Consider the following 16750-nt stretch of genomic DNA (forward strand, 5'->3'; position numbering starts at 1 on the left):
CGACGGGCAGCTCCAGCTCCACGCCACCCAGGGGCCAGCTGCTACTACACACCACCATGGCCATTCTCTCGTCCTTCGCCATCATCCGAGGCCTGTGTCTCTTCCACATCACTCTCGCATGGTACCTTCTCAGCGCTCCGCGCATCGTTGCGGAGCAAAACCTGGTCGTCCTGTTCGGAGAAGCCATGCGCATTGTAACATCCCCTTTGCGCCCCTGGGAGCCCATGCTGATTGCTTAGCCTGAACCGACCCAATTCCTCAAACCGAATTCCGCCTCCGCTTTCTCCGCCATCATCCTCGCCTTTCTCGGCCTCTCGGACCTTATCGCTGTGTCTATGGACGAGGAGATTGCCTTCCCTTACTGGGCAAACAACATCCCGCTCCGCCTGATGTTCCTCCTCGGCCTGACCGGGTACACGTACGCCTTCAAGCCGTCTTCCGGACAAAGCCTCTTCACCCATGGCGTCGGTGACCCTTTGAAAAACAGGCTGGTCTTCACATGGGGTTTCTTCGAGTGCACAATCTGGTTCTGGGTATGCCTCATTTCCTCTTGGATGTGCAAAGCGCTGAGCTGACACCCATTTCCAGGCGTACGTTACTTTACGGGACGAGAAGGCCAAGTTTGCCGAGCGCCTGCTCGAAAGGAGAAAGAGGGAGGCTGAGCTGCTGAGGGACGCCTAATCGTTGGCCAGTAAACCGCACTAGGCCCCAGCACCGCTTTTGGTTGCCGTGCCTCATAGACTGGCTGTGAACATCAGCACTTTCTTACCAGCGGAGCTTTCTGGAGATCGCGTCCCGGTCGCGCATGTCTTGTCTTGTCTCATGCCTCAGTGACGTTACTTTGAATCCCAGCCTCAGCGAGCCCCCGCTCGGTGTCTTGCCTCTGACATCCAACGCTCTCCTATTGCCTTTCTTCCTCGAGCTGCCACTCGCGGCGAGAATCACAACGAGGAGACAATAGTGAGAATAAGTGTCAAGACTGCGCCATGAGGACGGAAAAATGGAACATACAGAAGCTCTGAGCGGGTGTTTGCACATGTTCTGCAAGTTCCTGTATGTAGCGAGAGTTGATTTTGGATGTCATTTGCCACATGTTTGAGGAAGGTACCTGCCATGTGGGCTCGTAGCATGTGACGCCTTGAAGACGGTAGGTGCAAAGGCTCTGGTAGGAGCTTGAACAGGAAGAGGGGTGGTGGAAGAGACTTTAGAAAACAGGCAGTATCCATACGGTCAATTGCAATATTTTTCTATCATCATCGAAACCCAATAATCAAGCAACATTATTTCCATGTCCCCCACTGCGGGATGCTCGGAGCATACACTTGGCGCTCCAAGATGGAGGGCATGGCATGTAAAATTAGTAGCAATGTTACCGTACACATGGACCAAAGCAGACCGGACGCCGATGAAGTAGGCGAATCACGCCGACCGCATGCGGTGAAGCGTGAAGAGATGGCGGGGGGACAGACGATTGGTTGGCATTCGACGCTAAAAAGCAATTCCGGCAATTTACCGGCACGCGCGAAGCTCGCGACTCGACGCGATAGCGCGACTTCTTCATCTCTCCACTGCCGCCTTCCTGCTCACTACCCACACTCGTCCTTGCCCACGGAAAGCTTGCCAACACCTTCCGCTCAGACATCAATCGGCAACAATGACCGCCTCGGTCCTTGGAAAGCGCACCCGGAGTGCTATTCCGCCTGCGGGTAAGCTCTCCAACCCTTCCATAAACACGCGCTGCCGTGCTCGACGCGTGACTGATCAGCATCCAGGTCGCAAAGATTTGAATGCCACGACGCGATGCACCAGAAGCAGCCAATTCGTTGTGCTAGACGATAGCGAAAAGGAAAACCCCTTCATCACCCCGAAGAAGCCGCGTGCACCGAAAAATGCCGATCTGGGAGCCGACGAACTGGCCGACGAGGACCTGCCCACCAAGCGCATGAGAGGAACCCCCACGAGCCCGGCGAAGCACGGCGCGATTCAAGGCAGGGTCGCGCTTTCCCCGGCGAGGGTCAACTCGCACTTCAAGAGCACGGACGCAACTCCCTCTACTCCTCGGCATCGCGACGCATGCGCGAACAAGGTCGCGGTTACCCCCCGTCAACGCGTTTCTGTCGCAGGCAAACCTTTGACGCCGCGCACCCCCCGCACGCCAACCACCCCTCGGAGTTCCGTTACGACCATCTACAACGATGCGCGCCAGCTTTTCATCCGTGGTTCTCACCCGGGCCGATTGGTCGGCCGTGAAGAGGAAAGGAACGAGCTCCAGCAATTTGTGTCTTCTCGCGTTGGTTCCAAAAAGGCAGGGTGTCTGTACATTTCTGGCCCTCCAGGCACAGGGAAGAGCGCCTTAGTCGGAGAGGTCTGCCAAGAGCTCGATGTGGCCACGGTGAAGAGAGCGTACATCAACTGTATGAGTGTAAAGAGCGCGAACGAGCTCTACATCAAGCTCCTCGAGGAAATCGGTGAGGGCGATGATGTCTTGGAAGGAACGGAACAGGAGACCCTGCAAAAGATCATGTTCAGGCGCGACGTGTCTCATGTGGTCACCCTGGACGAAGTTGACCATCTTCTCGAGCTGGACCTCGAGTTGCTCTATAACATATTCGAGTGGTCCATGCGGCCAAAGTCGAGCCTCATCCTCGTGGGCATTGCGAACGCTCTGGACTTGACCGATCGCTTCCTACCCAGGCTAAAGTCTCGGGGCCTCAAGCCTCAACTTCTCCCCTTCATGCCGTACTCGGCCCCTCAAGTTGCCTCGGTCATCAGCTCGAAGCTGAAGACCCTGCTTCCTTCCGACACGGTCGTCTCGGCCGACTTTGTTCCTTTCCTTCACCCGACCGCAATTCAATTCCTCTCTAAGAAGGTCGCCGCCCAAGCAGGAGACCTTCGCAAGGCGTTCGATATTTGCAGAAGAGCCATCGACATGATCGAGTCGAGCATACGCGAGCAGCATGTGAGGAAGGTGGCAGAAGAGGCGCCTGAACCGGCTGCTACGCCATCTAAGACCATTCTCATTGAGAATATAAACCTGTCCTCGCCTGCTCGGACTTCGACGAAGTCTTCTCGGCACTCTGCTGAGGCGTCCTTTCTCTCGAAGTTCACAGTGGAAACGGCTCCTCGCGCGACGATCGCCCACATGGCGCGTGTAACTGCTGCCGTCTTCAGTAATGGAACAACTCAACGCCTCAAGAATCTCAACTTACAGCAGAAGGCCGTTCTCTGCGCGCTTTCGGCTCTTGAGAAGAAACTGCGTGATGCAGCTGCTATGGCAATTCCTTCGACGCCGTCGAGGCACGCTGCGGCGGTGCCTACTATCAAGGCGCTGTACGACACTTACGCCCGACTTTGCAAGCGTGACAATGTTTTACACCCTCTCACTAGAACCGAGTTCCGCGATGTAGTCGCCAGCCTAGAGACTTTGTCATTGATTTCAGCGCTTGAGGGCAATGGTAAGAGCGGCAGCTTCTCCGTCCCTTCCACGCCAAGCAAGCGGGGCGGTCGTGGTGGTGGAGGCTTCAGCGCCGGACTTGTGGAGGAGAAGAGAGTTTCGAGCAGTGTTAGCCTGATGGAGTTGAGCGGTGCGCTGGATGGGCCCGGCAGCGGTGTGTTGAGGAGCTTGCTCAATGGGGAGATTGTTGCATGAAATGAGCGAATCAGAGATATATTGCATGGACTGACGGCATGTTGTGTTTTACCTCTTGTTTTTTTCCCAGCATGGGCATTGCATGGCCTTTGTAGCGGATCAATGGGTCCTGTGAGTGGCGTTCTGGGGGCGCATACGATGTATGAAAATGAGCCTAGACTAGCATACGAAGCATCACGATGCTTGGGTAAAGAAGAATGACGTATCAAACTTGCTTCTTGATTGCTTCATTTCCCGCCCGTGCATCATGCATGTATACATGCAAGCATGACTCCTTCAACTTCGACCAACTTTCCCAGTCCGGGGTGCATACGTTTGTATGATCGTCGGAACCCGTCGGGCATCAACACCTCAGCACATGATTGACCAACTATCGACCCTGAGGAATTTCTGCTGCGTGTTGATCAGAATCCGGCAGCAGTCACACTTCTGTGGCTGACACATTTTTAAGGCGACGAGTAGCCGGCACCGAGGAGTGACAGGGATGCTGAACCGGTATCAGGCTCTTGAGGGAATCAGCGTCATTGGCCTGTAGCTATGCAATCGCTTCACATTTGCGCAAGCCAAATCGGTCAACGATTCTATTGCTCCACTCTTCGTTAATGACGGCTTTGGTTCGAGCAAGACTGGATGACACTGTTTCTATCCCTTTCAATGAATTCTGAAGCAGATATAAGGGATTACCTGCCTCCGTCCTACTATTTGGAGTAGCCCATGATCCCCCCAATGACCAAGAAAAGATAAAATACCTCGATGAACACCGTAGAAGGGCCGCCCTAAGACTCTTGATTTTACATATGCAATACATAGTTGCCTTTTCTCTTTCTCGCGTCTCCCTGCGCCTATGTGATCGATAACGCCTCCCCTCATCTACCGACCGGAGTCACCTCGTGTGGTGCGGTTAGGCTGGTTCGCCTTCAGAGCATCGACTGGCACCTCCAGGGACTCCCAGTTGATACGGCGCCACCACGCTTCCAGGAAATCCCTCTTGGATTCGATACCCCAGTCGGGTACCCAGACGTGCTCCCAGGTGTTTACGCAGAGGACAGGGACGACGTCAGCACCGCCGGGGGCACGGTTGCGGCCGGCCATGCCGGCGGCGCTGTGCCGACCCGTGACACCGGCCGAGTTTTGGATCTGGCTCTGGCGCGTATAGTCAGCGCCGGAGAGGCCGCCGGCGGAGTTGGTGTTTTGGGTATTCATGTCGACAGGCTGCTGGCGATAGTGGGCGTCGGATAGCGGCGAGCCGGCGAGGTAGGTGGGCAGGATCTTCCACGAGCCATTGTGCAAGCTCCCGGGCTGCCTATGCCACACTAGCCATACGAAGCCCGGGCCGAACATGGCCTCGGCGGTCGCGAGGAAGTCGGCCTTGAAGATGTCGACTGAGGAGAAGGACGTCGTCAGGGATTCGGCGAGCTCGTCGGACATGGGCGTTTCCTTGTCGGTCTTGGTCAACGTGTTAGCAGGGGCTTGCGAAGCGAAGGAGGGGTGGGTGCGCATGCGCGGAGGTATGGGGGCCCGGTGGAGAGCCACGTACGATGGCACTGAAGAAAAAGTGGTTGTTGAAGGCCATGGAAGCGTAGTTGAAGGTAGAGGCGATCGCAGGCTCGCGCGCGGTTTTGATGACAATGTCCTTGACTAGGGCATCCTGGAGAATAGTGCCTATTTTTGTGGATTGGACGTCAGCGCACGCAATTGACGGGCGTGGAGAGGCGACGCGTCGTACCGACTATTCTCTCATTGAGCTTGTCCACCATCAGCTGCTGGTAGGCGATCCAGGCGGTCTTGAAGCCCGTCGGCGACAGCAGCTCGGGAATGCCATTCTGACGGAAGCTCTCGCCGTAGTTGGCGAGCGGTGGGACTACGTGAATGGCACGGCGCTGGGCGGACGGCATGTTAGCAGGCGGACGTGCAGGCGGGCAATTTGGCGGCAGTAGAGGGCGGGGAGCTCCGTACTGTGCAGCGCTGGGCGGCGCGCAGGGGCTGCTGCGGCCGGAGGAGGCGGGCGAGGATCATGGCGCTGGGTTGCGGAGGGAGAGAAAACACAGCCGTGCCGTCGACTTTTCCAGCGCAGATGATGCTCCGGGAGTCGTGCGCACGGGCCGCCGCCAGCGCTCCACCGTCTCTCCCGGCCGCTGCCAGCGGCCGCCCTCAGCCAATGGTTCGCCCGCGACGCGCCCGCCCTACAACACCCCAAGACTGCGTTTCACACGCGCGCTGCCAGCGCGTCCCCATAGCCACCCGCCATGCGCCCTCGCCGCCCTCTGCTGCGTTGGGCATCCGAGGCCCACCTGCCCGCACCGCGTCTCTCGGCGCCTCGACACGCCTGCTCTGAACCATGCTGAGACTCGCATGGTCCTCGCACCATGGTGTGCTTCCCTTATATCCTCCAGCCGCCGGCCAGCTCGCCACTTTCCTCTTGTTTGCTGCATATCCACCCACCAAGTCCACCCGCTGCTCTTCTCCTTCTCTACGCGCCCGTCACGTGCGGCCGTCTTTCCTTGCCAGTACTTTTTCCGTTTCTGTTTCTCTTAAGCGCGCTCCGGTATCGCCGTTGTTCTGTCCGTCCAAGTCTTCGAAACCCAGCTCTCCTCCCCACGCGCGCCCGCTTGGCGCCTCCACCATAGAATGCGCCCGTCGACACTGAAGAAGCTTTCCGCCATCTGCATCGTGTCGGCGACAGTACCAACAGCTTCCGCCCTAGCCGTCGCCGAAGATGCCGCTCGGGCAATAGGTCTGCTCCGCCGTGCGGATGCGGCCGTTTGCGGCGGCGATTCCTCACTTTCGCAGTGCGGCAGCAACTTCCCCAGCTCCTTCTGCTGCCCTTCGAGCACGACCTGCACCGCTCTCAACGACGACCGCGGCTCGGGCGGCGAGGCGACCTCTGTAATATGCTGTCCCGAAGGCCAGGATTGCAAGTTCATCAGGCCCATCACTTGCGACATCAACCAACAAAACGCCTCTCTACACCCTTCGAACGCCATCCACACGACGAACCTCACAGCGACACTAGAAACGTGTGGCTCAGAATGTTGCCCGCTGGGATACAAATGCCAAAGCGGTCTCTGCGCCATGATCTCCGCCAATGACACCAGTGGATCATCGACCACGTCGGCCGCCCCCTCAACCACTTCCATTTCAACTCCGACCGGTGGATCCGTCACCTCTGGCTTAGGCCCATCAGACACGTCCACGACTGCTACCCCGTTGAGCGCGAAGCATGGAGGAGGCGCTAACAAGGGTGCCATTGCTGGTGGAGTCATCGGTGGCATCGCGCTCGGCATCCTCCTGACTGTCCTGGGTGTCTGGCTTTGGAAGAGGCGCCAAACGTCTGAAAAGAAACCTCGTTATAGCGGTGACTTCGGTCCTGTCTCCCGCACCGTTAGTGACCCCATCTACAACCCTGCCCTTGGTGCACGTACCGAGTTCCTGCGCCGTGATGCTGCCAGTCCGCCCGGCAACGCGAGTATCGACCACACCCTTCTCGGATCACCATTCTCTCCGATGAAGGAGATCAACAAGGTGGACGGGCTGGGACGTAATGGCACAATGACTACCACGACCACGTCGCATTCATCGGGAAGCGCAACGCCCCTCAATCCGTATGGGTATGCTCGGCCGAACATCCCTAAGCGTAGCCCAAGCAAGCCGTACGGCAGCCTTACGTCCGGTCCTGGCGGCGGCATGGCCGCAGCATCTCCGAAGTCTCCTCGCATACGCGGCCTCTTCTCGCGCCCATCAAAGTCGAACCTGAGCGAGTATCCGATGCCACCACCGCCACCGATGGCATCGGGCTCGGTCAGTCCTAGCGTATACACACCGACACCAGCACCTCGCGGCCCACAGAGACAACGGAGCAGCTCCACTGCTCGTCAACCAATGGGCCCGACACGCAACTTTAGCCTTGGTCCACGTCGCTCGCAAAGCTTGTCGGGTCACGGTGATATGAGCCGCGAGCGTCCGCGGACAGGATCCACGGAAACAATTGATGTGCTCATGACTGGTTCGAATCAACCGAGCGGCATGGGCTTCCTAGCGCCGCCGCCCGGCATCCGCGTGCCTGGCGAGCGTCCTCTGACAAGCGATACGACGTTCACGCGGCTGATGGAGAATGCCGGATATGGACGAGAGACTCGCGACCACGTCAATGGATGGGGCAATATGGGCGTAGCCGGTCACGCCGCAGATTCCCCAAGGAATAGGATATAAGATTGGCAGGTAAGGTATTATATGGCATTGAACGACGTTATGACTCAAGCATGTATGGGCGGCATTCATTCACTCATTTTAATCATGTGGGCACGGGCCTTAGGACGAGGCTACGAACATACTGGGCGGCTTATTGCTCTGGTTCTGGGAACCGGCAACGAATATTTTCACGACTTTCCTTTCACTTGTAATTTTGTCAAAGCTTGACGCGTTTGACTTGCGGGTAATTCTCAAGAAAAGATTACGGGCTGTGCTCTACTGGTAGAGTTGGTCTTGGTGATTTAATGCAGCAAATGAAAAAAAAAAAAAAAAGGCCTTGAATTGGCACGATGCTCTTACTCTCAAAATTGACCACATTCGGGATTCGCCAGGTCCCTACTAAACCTCTGCCTGATGGTGATCTCGGCCCTCTCGACTGGTGTCGGTTTTAACGAATCAAGATTCGTCTCAATTACGATTAGACTCGACGCAATGATAACAACGCATCGGCCATCTGAAAGCTCTTCTTATCCGCTCCTACCGCTTCAACGGCCCACTGTAGTTCAGCACACCCTCGGTCGAAAGTTTGTGCTTCGTTCCTCCCATCCCTGGGCCATTCAGAAGCTTCTCCACGCGCTTCTCGAACGCCTCGATCATCATGTTAGCCACCATCGGCGTTACTGCCGTCACCATCGTCCCGTATAGAGGATTCGCAAAGGCGAACTCGATCACCAGCGACACCCGCGTCTGCTCCTTGGCTTGACCGGACGCTGGCTTCTGCGGATCGATAGGGTTGGCCGGCGAGTCGCCAGAACCCACGCCCTCGCCCAGCTTGGCGGCGGCGCCCGTCGCCTGCGGCGGCTGGTAGGGGAACGGGCTCACGGTCCAGCGCGTGAGGAGGTGGGTGAGGATCTCGCCCTGGTCGTCCGGCGGCGCGTTCTCGGCAGGGAAGTCGTGGTGGGCAATCTGCTCGGGCAGCAGACGGGTGCGCGAGCGGCCGCCAACGGCCTCGACGATCTCGCCAGGCACGCAGTAGATCTTGGAAGCGAAGGCCTCGCTGATACCGCCCCAGCCGACGGCCAGCGTCGCCCGGGCGGGCCAGCGCCTGCCCGCCGCGGCGTCCGGGCGTGACCACTCGGTCACCTCAGAGCGCTGGCAGTAGGGCAGGAAGGAGTGGTACGACGAGACGTCCGCTATGATGTTGTAAATGGCGGCGCTCGGGTACGGGAGGGTTCGCGTCGCCGTGAGGTGCTGCGGCGCCGTGGCCGACGCGCTGGAGCCGGAGCCGGAGCTGGTGAGCGCAGAGAAGGGGTTCGGGAGGAATGCTCTAAGCTGCTGCGCGCCGCGACCAAGGCGAGCGGGCCCGAGGCAAGCGGTAGTGGTGCGCGCAGGCGCTGCGACCCGGAGAGCTTTCATGTTGGTGGAAGTGTGCGAGTGCTGGTTTGTAGAGGTCAATTGTCTTGCAATGACTTTCCGACAAGTGAGAGGAGGTAGTACAATGGCTCAGGAGGTTGTATGGTTGGATTAGCTGCTCCTCTCCATTACGTATCAGCACGCGTCGCAAACAAGGCCGGTCCAATGGGGCACGAGTGGTTTCTGAGCAGTGATGATGCTACGACTTGGACCCTGGCACCTGGACCGTGAGCCGGGCGCTAGCGTCGAGGAGGAAGGCGCGCTTATCGATAAGGCGCGATTTTCTGTCTCGTCGACTCCAGCCCAACGTTGTGGATTCCCCTGCACCACTCATCAGCACCGCAGACATGCCCGACGAGTCGAGCCCCTCGCCTCCTCCCACCGCGGTGGATGTACCCGCCAGCAATGCTCACTCAAGCAAAAAGACCCCCAAAAGCCAGCTTTCCAAGGGCATGGAACACATCCGCTACGCCGTGACCATCGATCCGGCTGCCCCGCAGCAGCCTTCGACCTACGGCGTGCCGAACTCAGTCATTGAACCCGTCCGCAAGCCGGCCTCTTCACGCTCGCACGATCCGACCAACAACCAGAAGCGCAGCGATCCGTTCCAGTTCGGGTCGCGCTATCTGGAGGAGGGCGACGACATCTTCGAGTTCAATGCGTGGGACCACGTCGAGGTCGACGACGCCTACAAAGAATTCGCCGAGTGCCAGTACTCGCAGCAGCGCGAGAACCCCGTCTCCGACTTCGACAAGCGGCGCTTCAACATGGACCCGGCCAAGTGGTGGAATCTGTTTTACAAGAACAATCAAAGCAATTTTTTCAAGAACAGGAAGTGGCTTTTCCAGGAGTTCCCAGTACTGGAGGCCTTGACGAGGACGGATAGCCCGCCAACCCTTATGCTGGAGACCGGCGCTGGCGCGGGAAACACGGCCTTCCCAATTTTGAAGCTCAACGAGAACCCGAATTTCAAGATCCACGCCTGCGATTTTTCGAAGACGGCGGTCGATGTCATGAGAAAGAACGATGCTTACGATGACGGCGTAAAGATCCAGGCCGACGTGTGGGACGTTGCTGGTGAAGGCGAGCAGAGTTTGCCTCCAGGCATCCAGGAGGGCACTGTTGACGTAGTGCTCATGGTGTTCATCTTTTCCGCGCTGGCTCCTTCGCAGTGGGCGCAGGCGGTACGCAATATCTACCGCGTGCTCAAGCCCGGTGGATACGTGCTTTTCCGTGACTATGGCCGTGGCGATTTGGCTCAGGTGCGGTTCAAGAAGGGCCGGTATCTGGACGAAAATTTCTACGTCCGGGGGGATGGTACCCGAGTTTACTTTTTCGAGAGGGAGGAGCTGGAGAAGGTATGGGGTGGCGACCTCAAAACACTCCTTTCAGAAAGGCAAGCCAACGGTGGAGACTCTGCTGAGCAGATGGAGGAGCTAGAGCTCAAAGATCAAAGGGAGAAAGATGCACCCGCTGTCGAAGATGTTCCGGCGTTCAACATCGAGTCGATCGGCGTGGATCGCCGCATGCTCGTCAACCGCCAGCGCAAGCTCAAGATGTACAGGTGCTGGATGCAAGCAGTCTATCGCAAGCCTGGGGGCACCACGCAGACCATTCTCAGGCAACCCGTGAAGCCCGATGCGAAAGAGGTTGTCGAGCCAGAGGCAACTTCCTAGAAAATCAGGTCCTGGGGTCCGCAGAAAGAACGTCAATCATCGAGTGGCCACCAAAGGAGAGCATATGCGGCGTTAGTGCATTTATACCCGATTTACGAACATCATGCCATATTGTGTTTGGGAATAGACGGAGAAGTCTTGAGTGTTTCGAGCTTCCGGAGCTGCCTGATTGATTACACCGCATTTGTTCCCTTTTGCCGATATGTTGACTCTTGCTTGGCTGGTTTCGTCTGTCTTCTCGCACCCCGTTCCATTTGGGAATCGACGTCAACATCATACAGGAACACATGATTGTGGGTACAAGCCGCGCCCCTCTCTAGACTGTTTATTTCTACCCGACACCCCTTAGCTTAAGTCTTCAGGCTCTCAGCTAAAAGTTCTCCAAGCCCACAAGGGGCGTCATCGATGAATTTGATAGTGAGCGCATTGACACTGGCCGTAGGTTTGAAGCATGAAAGAGTGCCTGTGGCGTCACAGTGCCTGGTGTGGCCTGAATCGTGAAATATCGAGCGTTGATTGATATTAAGCATAGGAGGATGCGTTCGGGGACTAGAATGATGTGCTCCTTCCGTCGGCTTGACAAGACTTACGTATTGATGCATATGAATATGTACTGGCGCTATGCTGGGAATGCAACGATGCCGCCCAACTATCTTCCAATCCATGTGCCATGTATAGTAAACTAAAGGGGAGAGAAACCAGCTCCACGGTGCATTTATCGTCATGCATGGTTGCTATTCGTCACTTCATGCTCTCGGTCACACCGCTTCACCCCTTCAATACGCCACTTTCCACCGCGGCCTCGATGATATCCACCTTCCTGATGCTGCTCCTCTCGCACATGCCCCTGAAGATGCCGCCCTCCTTCTCCCACAGCCTCAATGGGGTGTCGAGCTCCGCAATCTGGCCCTGGTCCATGACGCAGATGCGGTCATATCCGATGATGGTGCGCAGGCGGTGGGCGATGCACAAAAGGGTCTTGCCACGGAAGCCTTCAACGATGGTGCGCTGGATTTTGGAGTCCGTCTCCATGTCGACCGACGACGTTGCCTCGTCGCACACGATGATCTGCGCCCCGCGGACTAGCGCTCGCGCCAGCGCCATCAGCTGCCGCTGACCAAGCGAGTAGTTTAGCCCTTCCTCGTCCACGGCGCTGTCGAGGTGGATCCGTTGCGTCTTGTCTTCCATCTTCGCCTCGGCGCCTACCAGGTCGGCCTGGCGCAGCGCTCCCCAGAGCTCAAGATCCGTGTGCTCGCTAAACGGATCGAGGTTCGTACGGATTGTGCCGCGGAAGAGGGTGGGGTCTTGTGGGATGATGGCGAGACGGGAGCGCAGGTCCTTGAGGCCGATGGTGCTGATATTAACGCCATCGATAGAGATGGACCCGCCAGACAGTTCGACTAAGCGGAAAAGAGTGCTCATGATAGAAGACTTGCCAGCGCCAGTACGGCCAACGACGCCGATGCGCTCACCCGGCAGGACGTGCATGTTGAGCCTGCGGAGGACGAGCGGGAGGCCGTCGCGGTACCGCATTTGCACGTTGTCGAAGACGATCTCGCCGCGCTCGGGCCAAGTAGGCGCGACAGAGCCCAAATGGAGGGGAGGTTCTTGCTCCAGCTGGGTGCCGTAGTGATATATGCGCTCGGTCGAGTTCATGTTGTTCTCAACCTCAGCAAGCTGTCGCACCGTAAACTGGATCATCTGGACAATGGACAAGATGTACGATAGAACGAGACCAGCAATGCTCGGGCTGACGTCAAAGCGCTGTGTCACAACCAGAATACCGGTAACGAAGACAAGCAGGTTGCCAATGGCATCAAGGCGTGTGCTAAGCCAGCGCTGATTGGAGAAAGTCAAGTAATAGGCCGAGTCCATGTCGTCGACGGCTTCCCTTATTAATTTGGAGAATCTCGACTGGAGACCGTAAGCCCTTACCGTAGCAACGCCCGAAACAGCCTCGGTGAAGCGTGAGAATACGGTACTACGCAATACGGACTCATGACGTTTGATCTCGCGAGCAGAAGCGCGATAGTAGCTGGCGGAGAAGACAAAGAGTAGAAACAGCGGGCCAAGGGCAATGGCAAAGTAATGAAAGTATGCGATGATGAGCGCAAAGACGGAAAGAATCATCGCCATTGTGAGGAGAAACATGCGCATCGAGTCCGTGAGAGCATTGTCCATGGTGTCGATATCCTTGGAAAAACGGTTCGTGATACGGCCCAGGGGGGTGGTGTCGAAAAATGACATGGGCGCTCTGAGGACTCTGGTAATGGCCTGATTCAACATGACCTTGGATCCTTTGGTGCCGAAGACGGACAGAGCAACCGAGAAGACGAACATCAGCACTGCCTGCGTGAAACCTAAAGCGGCGTAAACACCAATCTGGGGGCTAGTCAGCATGGCCCCACGTCTCTATACCTCAGTAGACTTACATAGGTCCCTTCCGAGTACTTGAACTTGTCTGACGTCCACCATGAGAGCCATAGGCTTGTGATGATGTTGGCCCCTTGCGACAAGATCAAGAGACAAAGAACTAACGGAGCAATGAGGATAGAGCCGGATGCTTTGATGTATGCCGAATAGACATCCCAAGACACGCTTTTGACTGCTCTTTCTTCAGCTTGCATAAGCCCTTGGGCAGGTTTCTTCGGGGCTTTCTTTTTGACATCCTTCTTTTCTTCCTCTATCCCGTCTTCGTCATCCGGCTCCTGTTTCTTCTTGTCATCTTCCACCGCAGTAGATGCCATGAGCTTTTGGAAATCTTCGTTGTGCGCCTTCAGATAGTCAAAGGTGCCGGCTGCAGAGATGCGACCGTCATGCATCACCATGATGCGGTCGCACCGGTGAAGAACGTGCAACTGGTGAGTAGCCAGGACCCTGCATTTATTCTCCAGCAAACCACAGATGGCGTTGTCCATAATATGACGGCCGACGTGCGCATCAACGGCTGATAAAGGATCATCCATGAGAATGATGTCCGCATTGAAGTAGATTGCACGGGCAATATTAATTCTCTGCTTCTGGCCGCCGGACACAGTGATGCCTCGCTCGCCAATTTCAGTCTGATCTCCGTTCGGTAGCATGTCAAAATCAGCCCGCAGCGCGCACGCGTCAACAACTCGGTCATACCACTCCTGGTCGAAGTCCGTACCAAAGATGATATTTTCCTTCACGGTGGCGTTCTGTATCCATGCGTATTGCGGACAGAAGGCTCGAGTCGATCCTAGCATAAGCTCTCCGGACGTTCGGCGCATGTCTCCAGCCAGAGCCCCAAGCAGCGAGCTCTTTCCGGACCCAACCGTTCCGATAACGGCAATGAGCTCGTTGCGAGCCACAGAGAAGTTCAAATCCCGAAGCTTGAAGGGATCTTTCTCTGCAGGCGTGCTTGACACACTCAGACCCAAAGGATCGTTTGCGTCACCACTCTTCCGGCTCTCCTTCGCGGCTTTCTTCTCTGCCTCCTTGGCTGTCTTCTCTGCCTCCTTGGCTTCCTTCTTCTCCTGCTTGAGTTGCTTCTGACCCTTTGGACCTTTACCTGGGATGTGGTCAGGGTCTTGCGTAGGCGAGCGTTCCCACGTAAAATTGGCATTCTTGACAAGAACGGCTTCCTTCATGTCGTCCTTCCATTGAATGGCCTCGTCGGCCTCCTCAGCGAGAAGGAATTCCTGGATTCGCTTGATGGAAGAATACGCATCAATTGTCTGCCCCAAGACCAACGGAAGCAAATTGAGGGGCAGGCGGAGCGAGTTGAAGAGAGCTAAAGAGGAGAAGATCGGGGCAGGGTCAAGAACATGCTTCGACAATGAATATGTGATGAACGATAGCATGGAGGCGAACACAGGCATCGACATTCCGACGGCATTGATACCGTTGCGGATGGCCAAGACCTTTTGAATCATCCGGATCTCCTTGTTTCTGATGGCGTCGATGCGTTCAAGGAAAGACGTCTCCCAGCCAAAGTATTTGACAAAGCGCACGGCCGAGAGAATCTCCTGGGTCAAGCTCACTCTCTGATCCGTAATCTTGTTGATGCTGACCCTTCGTTTGAACAGGCTTTTGATTGCCTTTCCGAGGAGTGGGAACGCAATGACCAAGAGCCCAAAACCAGCGAGCGCGCTGTAAGTCAAATTGTACAGAAGAAGCGCTAGAGTGATCAAGATGGAGATGGGGGAAGTCCAAATCATGTGGAAAAACGCAGACGCCTGGTCGACGCGGTAGGTGTCGACTGACATCAAATTGATGATCCTGCCGTTGCCCCAGCCGGTTCCATCGCCAACAACACCCTTGGTCGAGTCTGAGTTGGACTTGGCACCCTGCTTCTTCCGGCCAAGCAGCTTCTTGTACCATTGCCGCTCTGCCTCGGAGCCGGGTTTGATGTGCGGGGGTGGAGCAGCGTCGAGAGCCTTGCCGCCCGCCTTTGCTCGGCCCGAGATGCGCAAGGCCTTGTCAAAGATGACGGAGATCAGGGCAGCCCTGGCTTCGCCGCCAACCATCATGCCCCGATACAGGAAGTGGTTGGTGCACAAGCTTTGGAGGATCTGCATAGCCGTGATGCCGAACACGAGACCAAGCCCGCGACCAATCGAGGGCGCAGGATTTCCTGTGCGCTGGGCGACGTAGGCCTCGGTAGCGAAGCTGATGAGGTAGCGCAGGGTAAAAGGCGAGAGGACCTGCACGATGCTGGAGATCAACTGGCAGACGCCGCCGAGCCAGAACTCGAACTTGAAGGTCTCGTACAGGGCTCCAGCCAGCGGGCGCGGGTCACCACGAGCTCGGCGGCGGTCGAATGACTCGACGAGCTTGGCCGACAGAACGTCAGCAGTGCGGTCGGGGTTCACCAGCCAGATGTCGTTCAGTTCGAGAGTCCTCTGATAGCCGACCTGGAGCGCAAATGCATCAGTTCATGCCGGAGCCGGGCGTGCGCAGAGGGGACGCTGCAACCTACCGACATAAGCGGGGCCATCCATTGGAAGGTGAGCAGACTGAAGAAGCCGGCGCCGTGTTCTCGCGAGAGGTCACGCTCGGTGGGCACAGGTGGCTTGTTGCTCCTCTTCAGCGGGTTCGCCCGGTCGAGCCAGCCGTCGCGCTGGTCGGGCGAAGACGAGCTTTTTGCGTCAACGTCAACATCGTCGTCGCTAGCCGAGGTGTTGGAGCTGTAGCTGGCTCTCTTCTCGATCCCGAGCGGAGCGGTCTTTTCGGGATCGTGCTCGTCAGCGGCGGTGCCGACCGGGTGCGGTGGTTCGGTGGCGACAGGAGCCGCGTTGAGGCCTGCGGCAGTCAGGTGGCCGGCTTGCCCGTCCTTGTCTGCGACCATATCTCCTCAGGCAGTGACGGCGGACAGAGAGCGAGGCCGAGCGAAAGGAGAAGCCATGGCGCCTCTTGTAGCAGCTGGGGGGGGGGCGGCGGCCGGCATTATGTGTGGAGAGGCGGGCCTCGAGCGCATGGAGCTACGCCTAACGCCGGTCGGCTGCCAGTGTGCCCGTCGATGACGCCGGTATACAGAAAGGACGGCACGGGCGGCCATTGGTCAGCCTGCAGCTGCGAGCTGCGAGCCCTGACCTCAAGACTGCGGGTGCAGGCTGCATCGGCTTCTCGCCCTCACCCTCGCCGACCAGCGAATCCGCTTAGCAATCCGCCGGTCCCCACATGCCCACCTTCCCGTCCGGGCTGCGCGAATCCCCGAGAGGCTGCACGCAAGAGGCTAGCCTGCGTGCTCCGGACAAGTACACGCGGCGGTCCGGCTAAAAAGCAGCAAAGGGAGAACGAAAGGCCTGACATATGTCCAAACGCGTGAAGAATAATGAAGAGAGAGGGTAGACAACGG

General features: G+C 57.2%; 7 protein-coding genes across 7 annotated transcripts; 4 read left to right on the forward strand and 3 right to left on the reverse strand.

Moving 5' to 3' along the window:
• Positions 1–118: 118 nt before the first annotated feature.
• Positions 119–681, forward strand: SLS55_009257 (uncharacterized protein; the record flags this gene model as incomplete). Its single annotated transcript, XM_066780658.1, has 3 exons — positions 119–121; positions 240–533; positions 589–681. 3 exons carry the CDS (start codon positions 119–121, stop codon positions 679–681), a joined length of 390 nt encoding a protein of 129 aa, XP_066628604.1.
• Positions 682–1654: 973 nt separating this feature from the next.
• Positions 1655–3649, forward strand: CDC6 (AAA ATPase; the record flags this gene model as incomplete). Its single annotated transcript, XM_066780659.1, has 2 exons — positions 1655–1706; positions 1773–3649. The coding sequence occupies 2 exons, from the start codon at positions 1655–1657 to the stop codon at positions 3647–3649; spliced, it is 1929 nt and encodes a 642-aa protein (XP_066628605.1).
• An 870-nt stretch (positions 3650–4519) lies between these two features.
• On the reverse strand, positions 4520–5544 carry SLS55_009259 (mitochondrial 37S ribosomal protein mS42; the record flags this gene model as incomplete). Its single annotated transcript, XM_066780660.1, has 3 exons — positions 4520–5095; positions 5187–5311; positions 5376–5544. 3 exons carry the CDS (start codon positions 5542–5544, stop codon positions 4520–4522), a joined length of 870 nt encoding a protein of 289 aa, XP_066628606.1.
• A 1177-nt stretch (positions 5545–6721) lies between these two features.
• SLS55_009260 (uncharacterized protein) lies at positions 6722–7858 on the forward strand (the record flags this gene model as incomplete). Its single annotated transcript, XM_066780661.1, has 1 exon — positions 6722–7858. One exon carries the CDS (start codon positions 6722–6724, stop codon positions 7856–7858), a length of 1137 nt encoding a protein of 378 aa, XP_066628607.1.
• A 516-nt stretch (positions 7859–8374) lies between these two features.
• COQ10 (Coenzyme Q-binding protein coq10, mitochondrial) lies at positions 8375–9253 on the reverse strand (the record flags this gene model as incomplete). Its single annotated transcript, XM_066780662.1, has 1 exon — positions 8375–9253. The coding sequence occupies one exon, from the start codon at positions 9251–9253 to the stop codon at positions 8375–8377; it is 879 nt and encodes a 292-aa protein (XP_066628608.1).
• Positions 9254–9597: 344 nt separating this feature from the next.
• Positions 9598–10926, forward strand: SLS55_009262 (uncharacterized protein; the record flags this gene model as incomplete). The annotated part of the gene is made up of 1 exon (XM_066780663.1): positions 9598–10926. The coding sequence occupies one exon, from the start codon at positions 9598–9600 to the stop codon at positions 10924–10926; it is 1329 nt and encodes a 442-aa protein (XP_066628609.1).
• A 768-nt stretch (positions 10927–11694) lies between these two features.
• On the reverse strand, positions 11695–16240 carry YOR1_1 (ATP-binding cassette transporter yor1; the record flags this gene model as incomplete). Its single annotated transcript, XM_066780664.1, has 3 exons — positions 11695–13308; positions 13359–15806; positions 15872–16240. 3 exons carry the CDS (start codon positions 16238–16240, stop codon positions 11695–11697), a joined length of 4431 nt encoding a protein of 1476 aa, XP_066628610.1.
• Positions 16241–16750: the final 510 nt, after the last annotated feature.

The sequence above is a fragment of the Diplodia seriata genome (genome assembly GCF_021436955.1).
Source record: "Diplodia seriata strain FDS-637 chromosome Unknown scaffold_10, whole genome shotgun sequence".
Lineage (NCBI taxonomy): Eukaryota > Fungi > Ascomycota > Dothideomycetes > Botryosphaeriales > Botryosphaeriaceae > Diplodia > Diplodia seriata.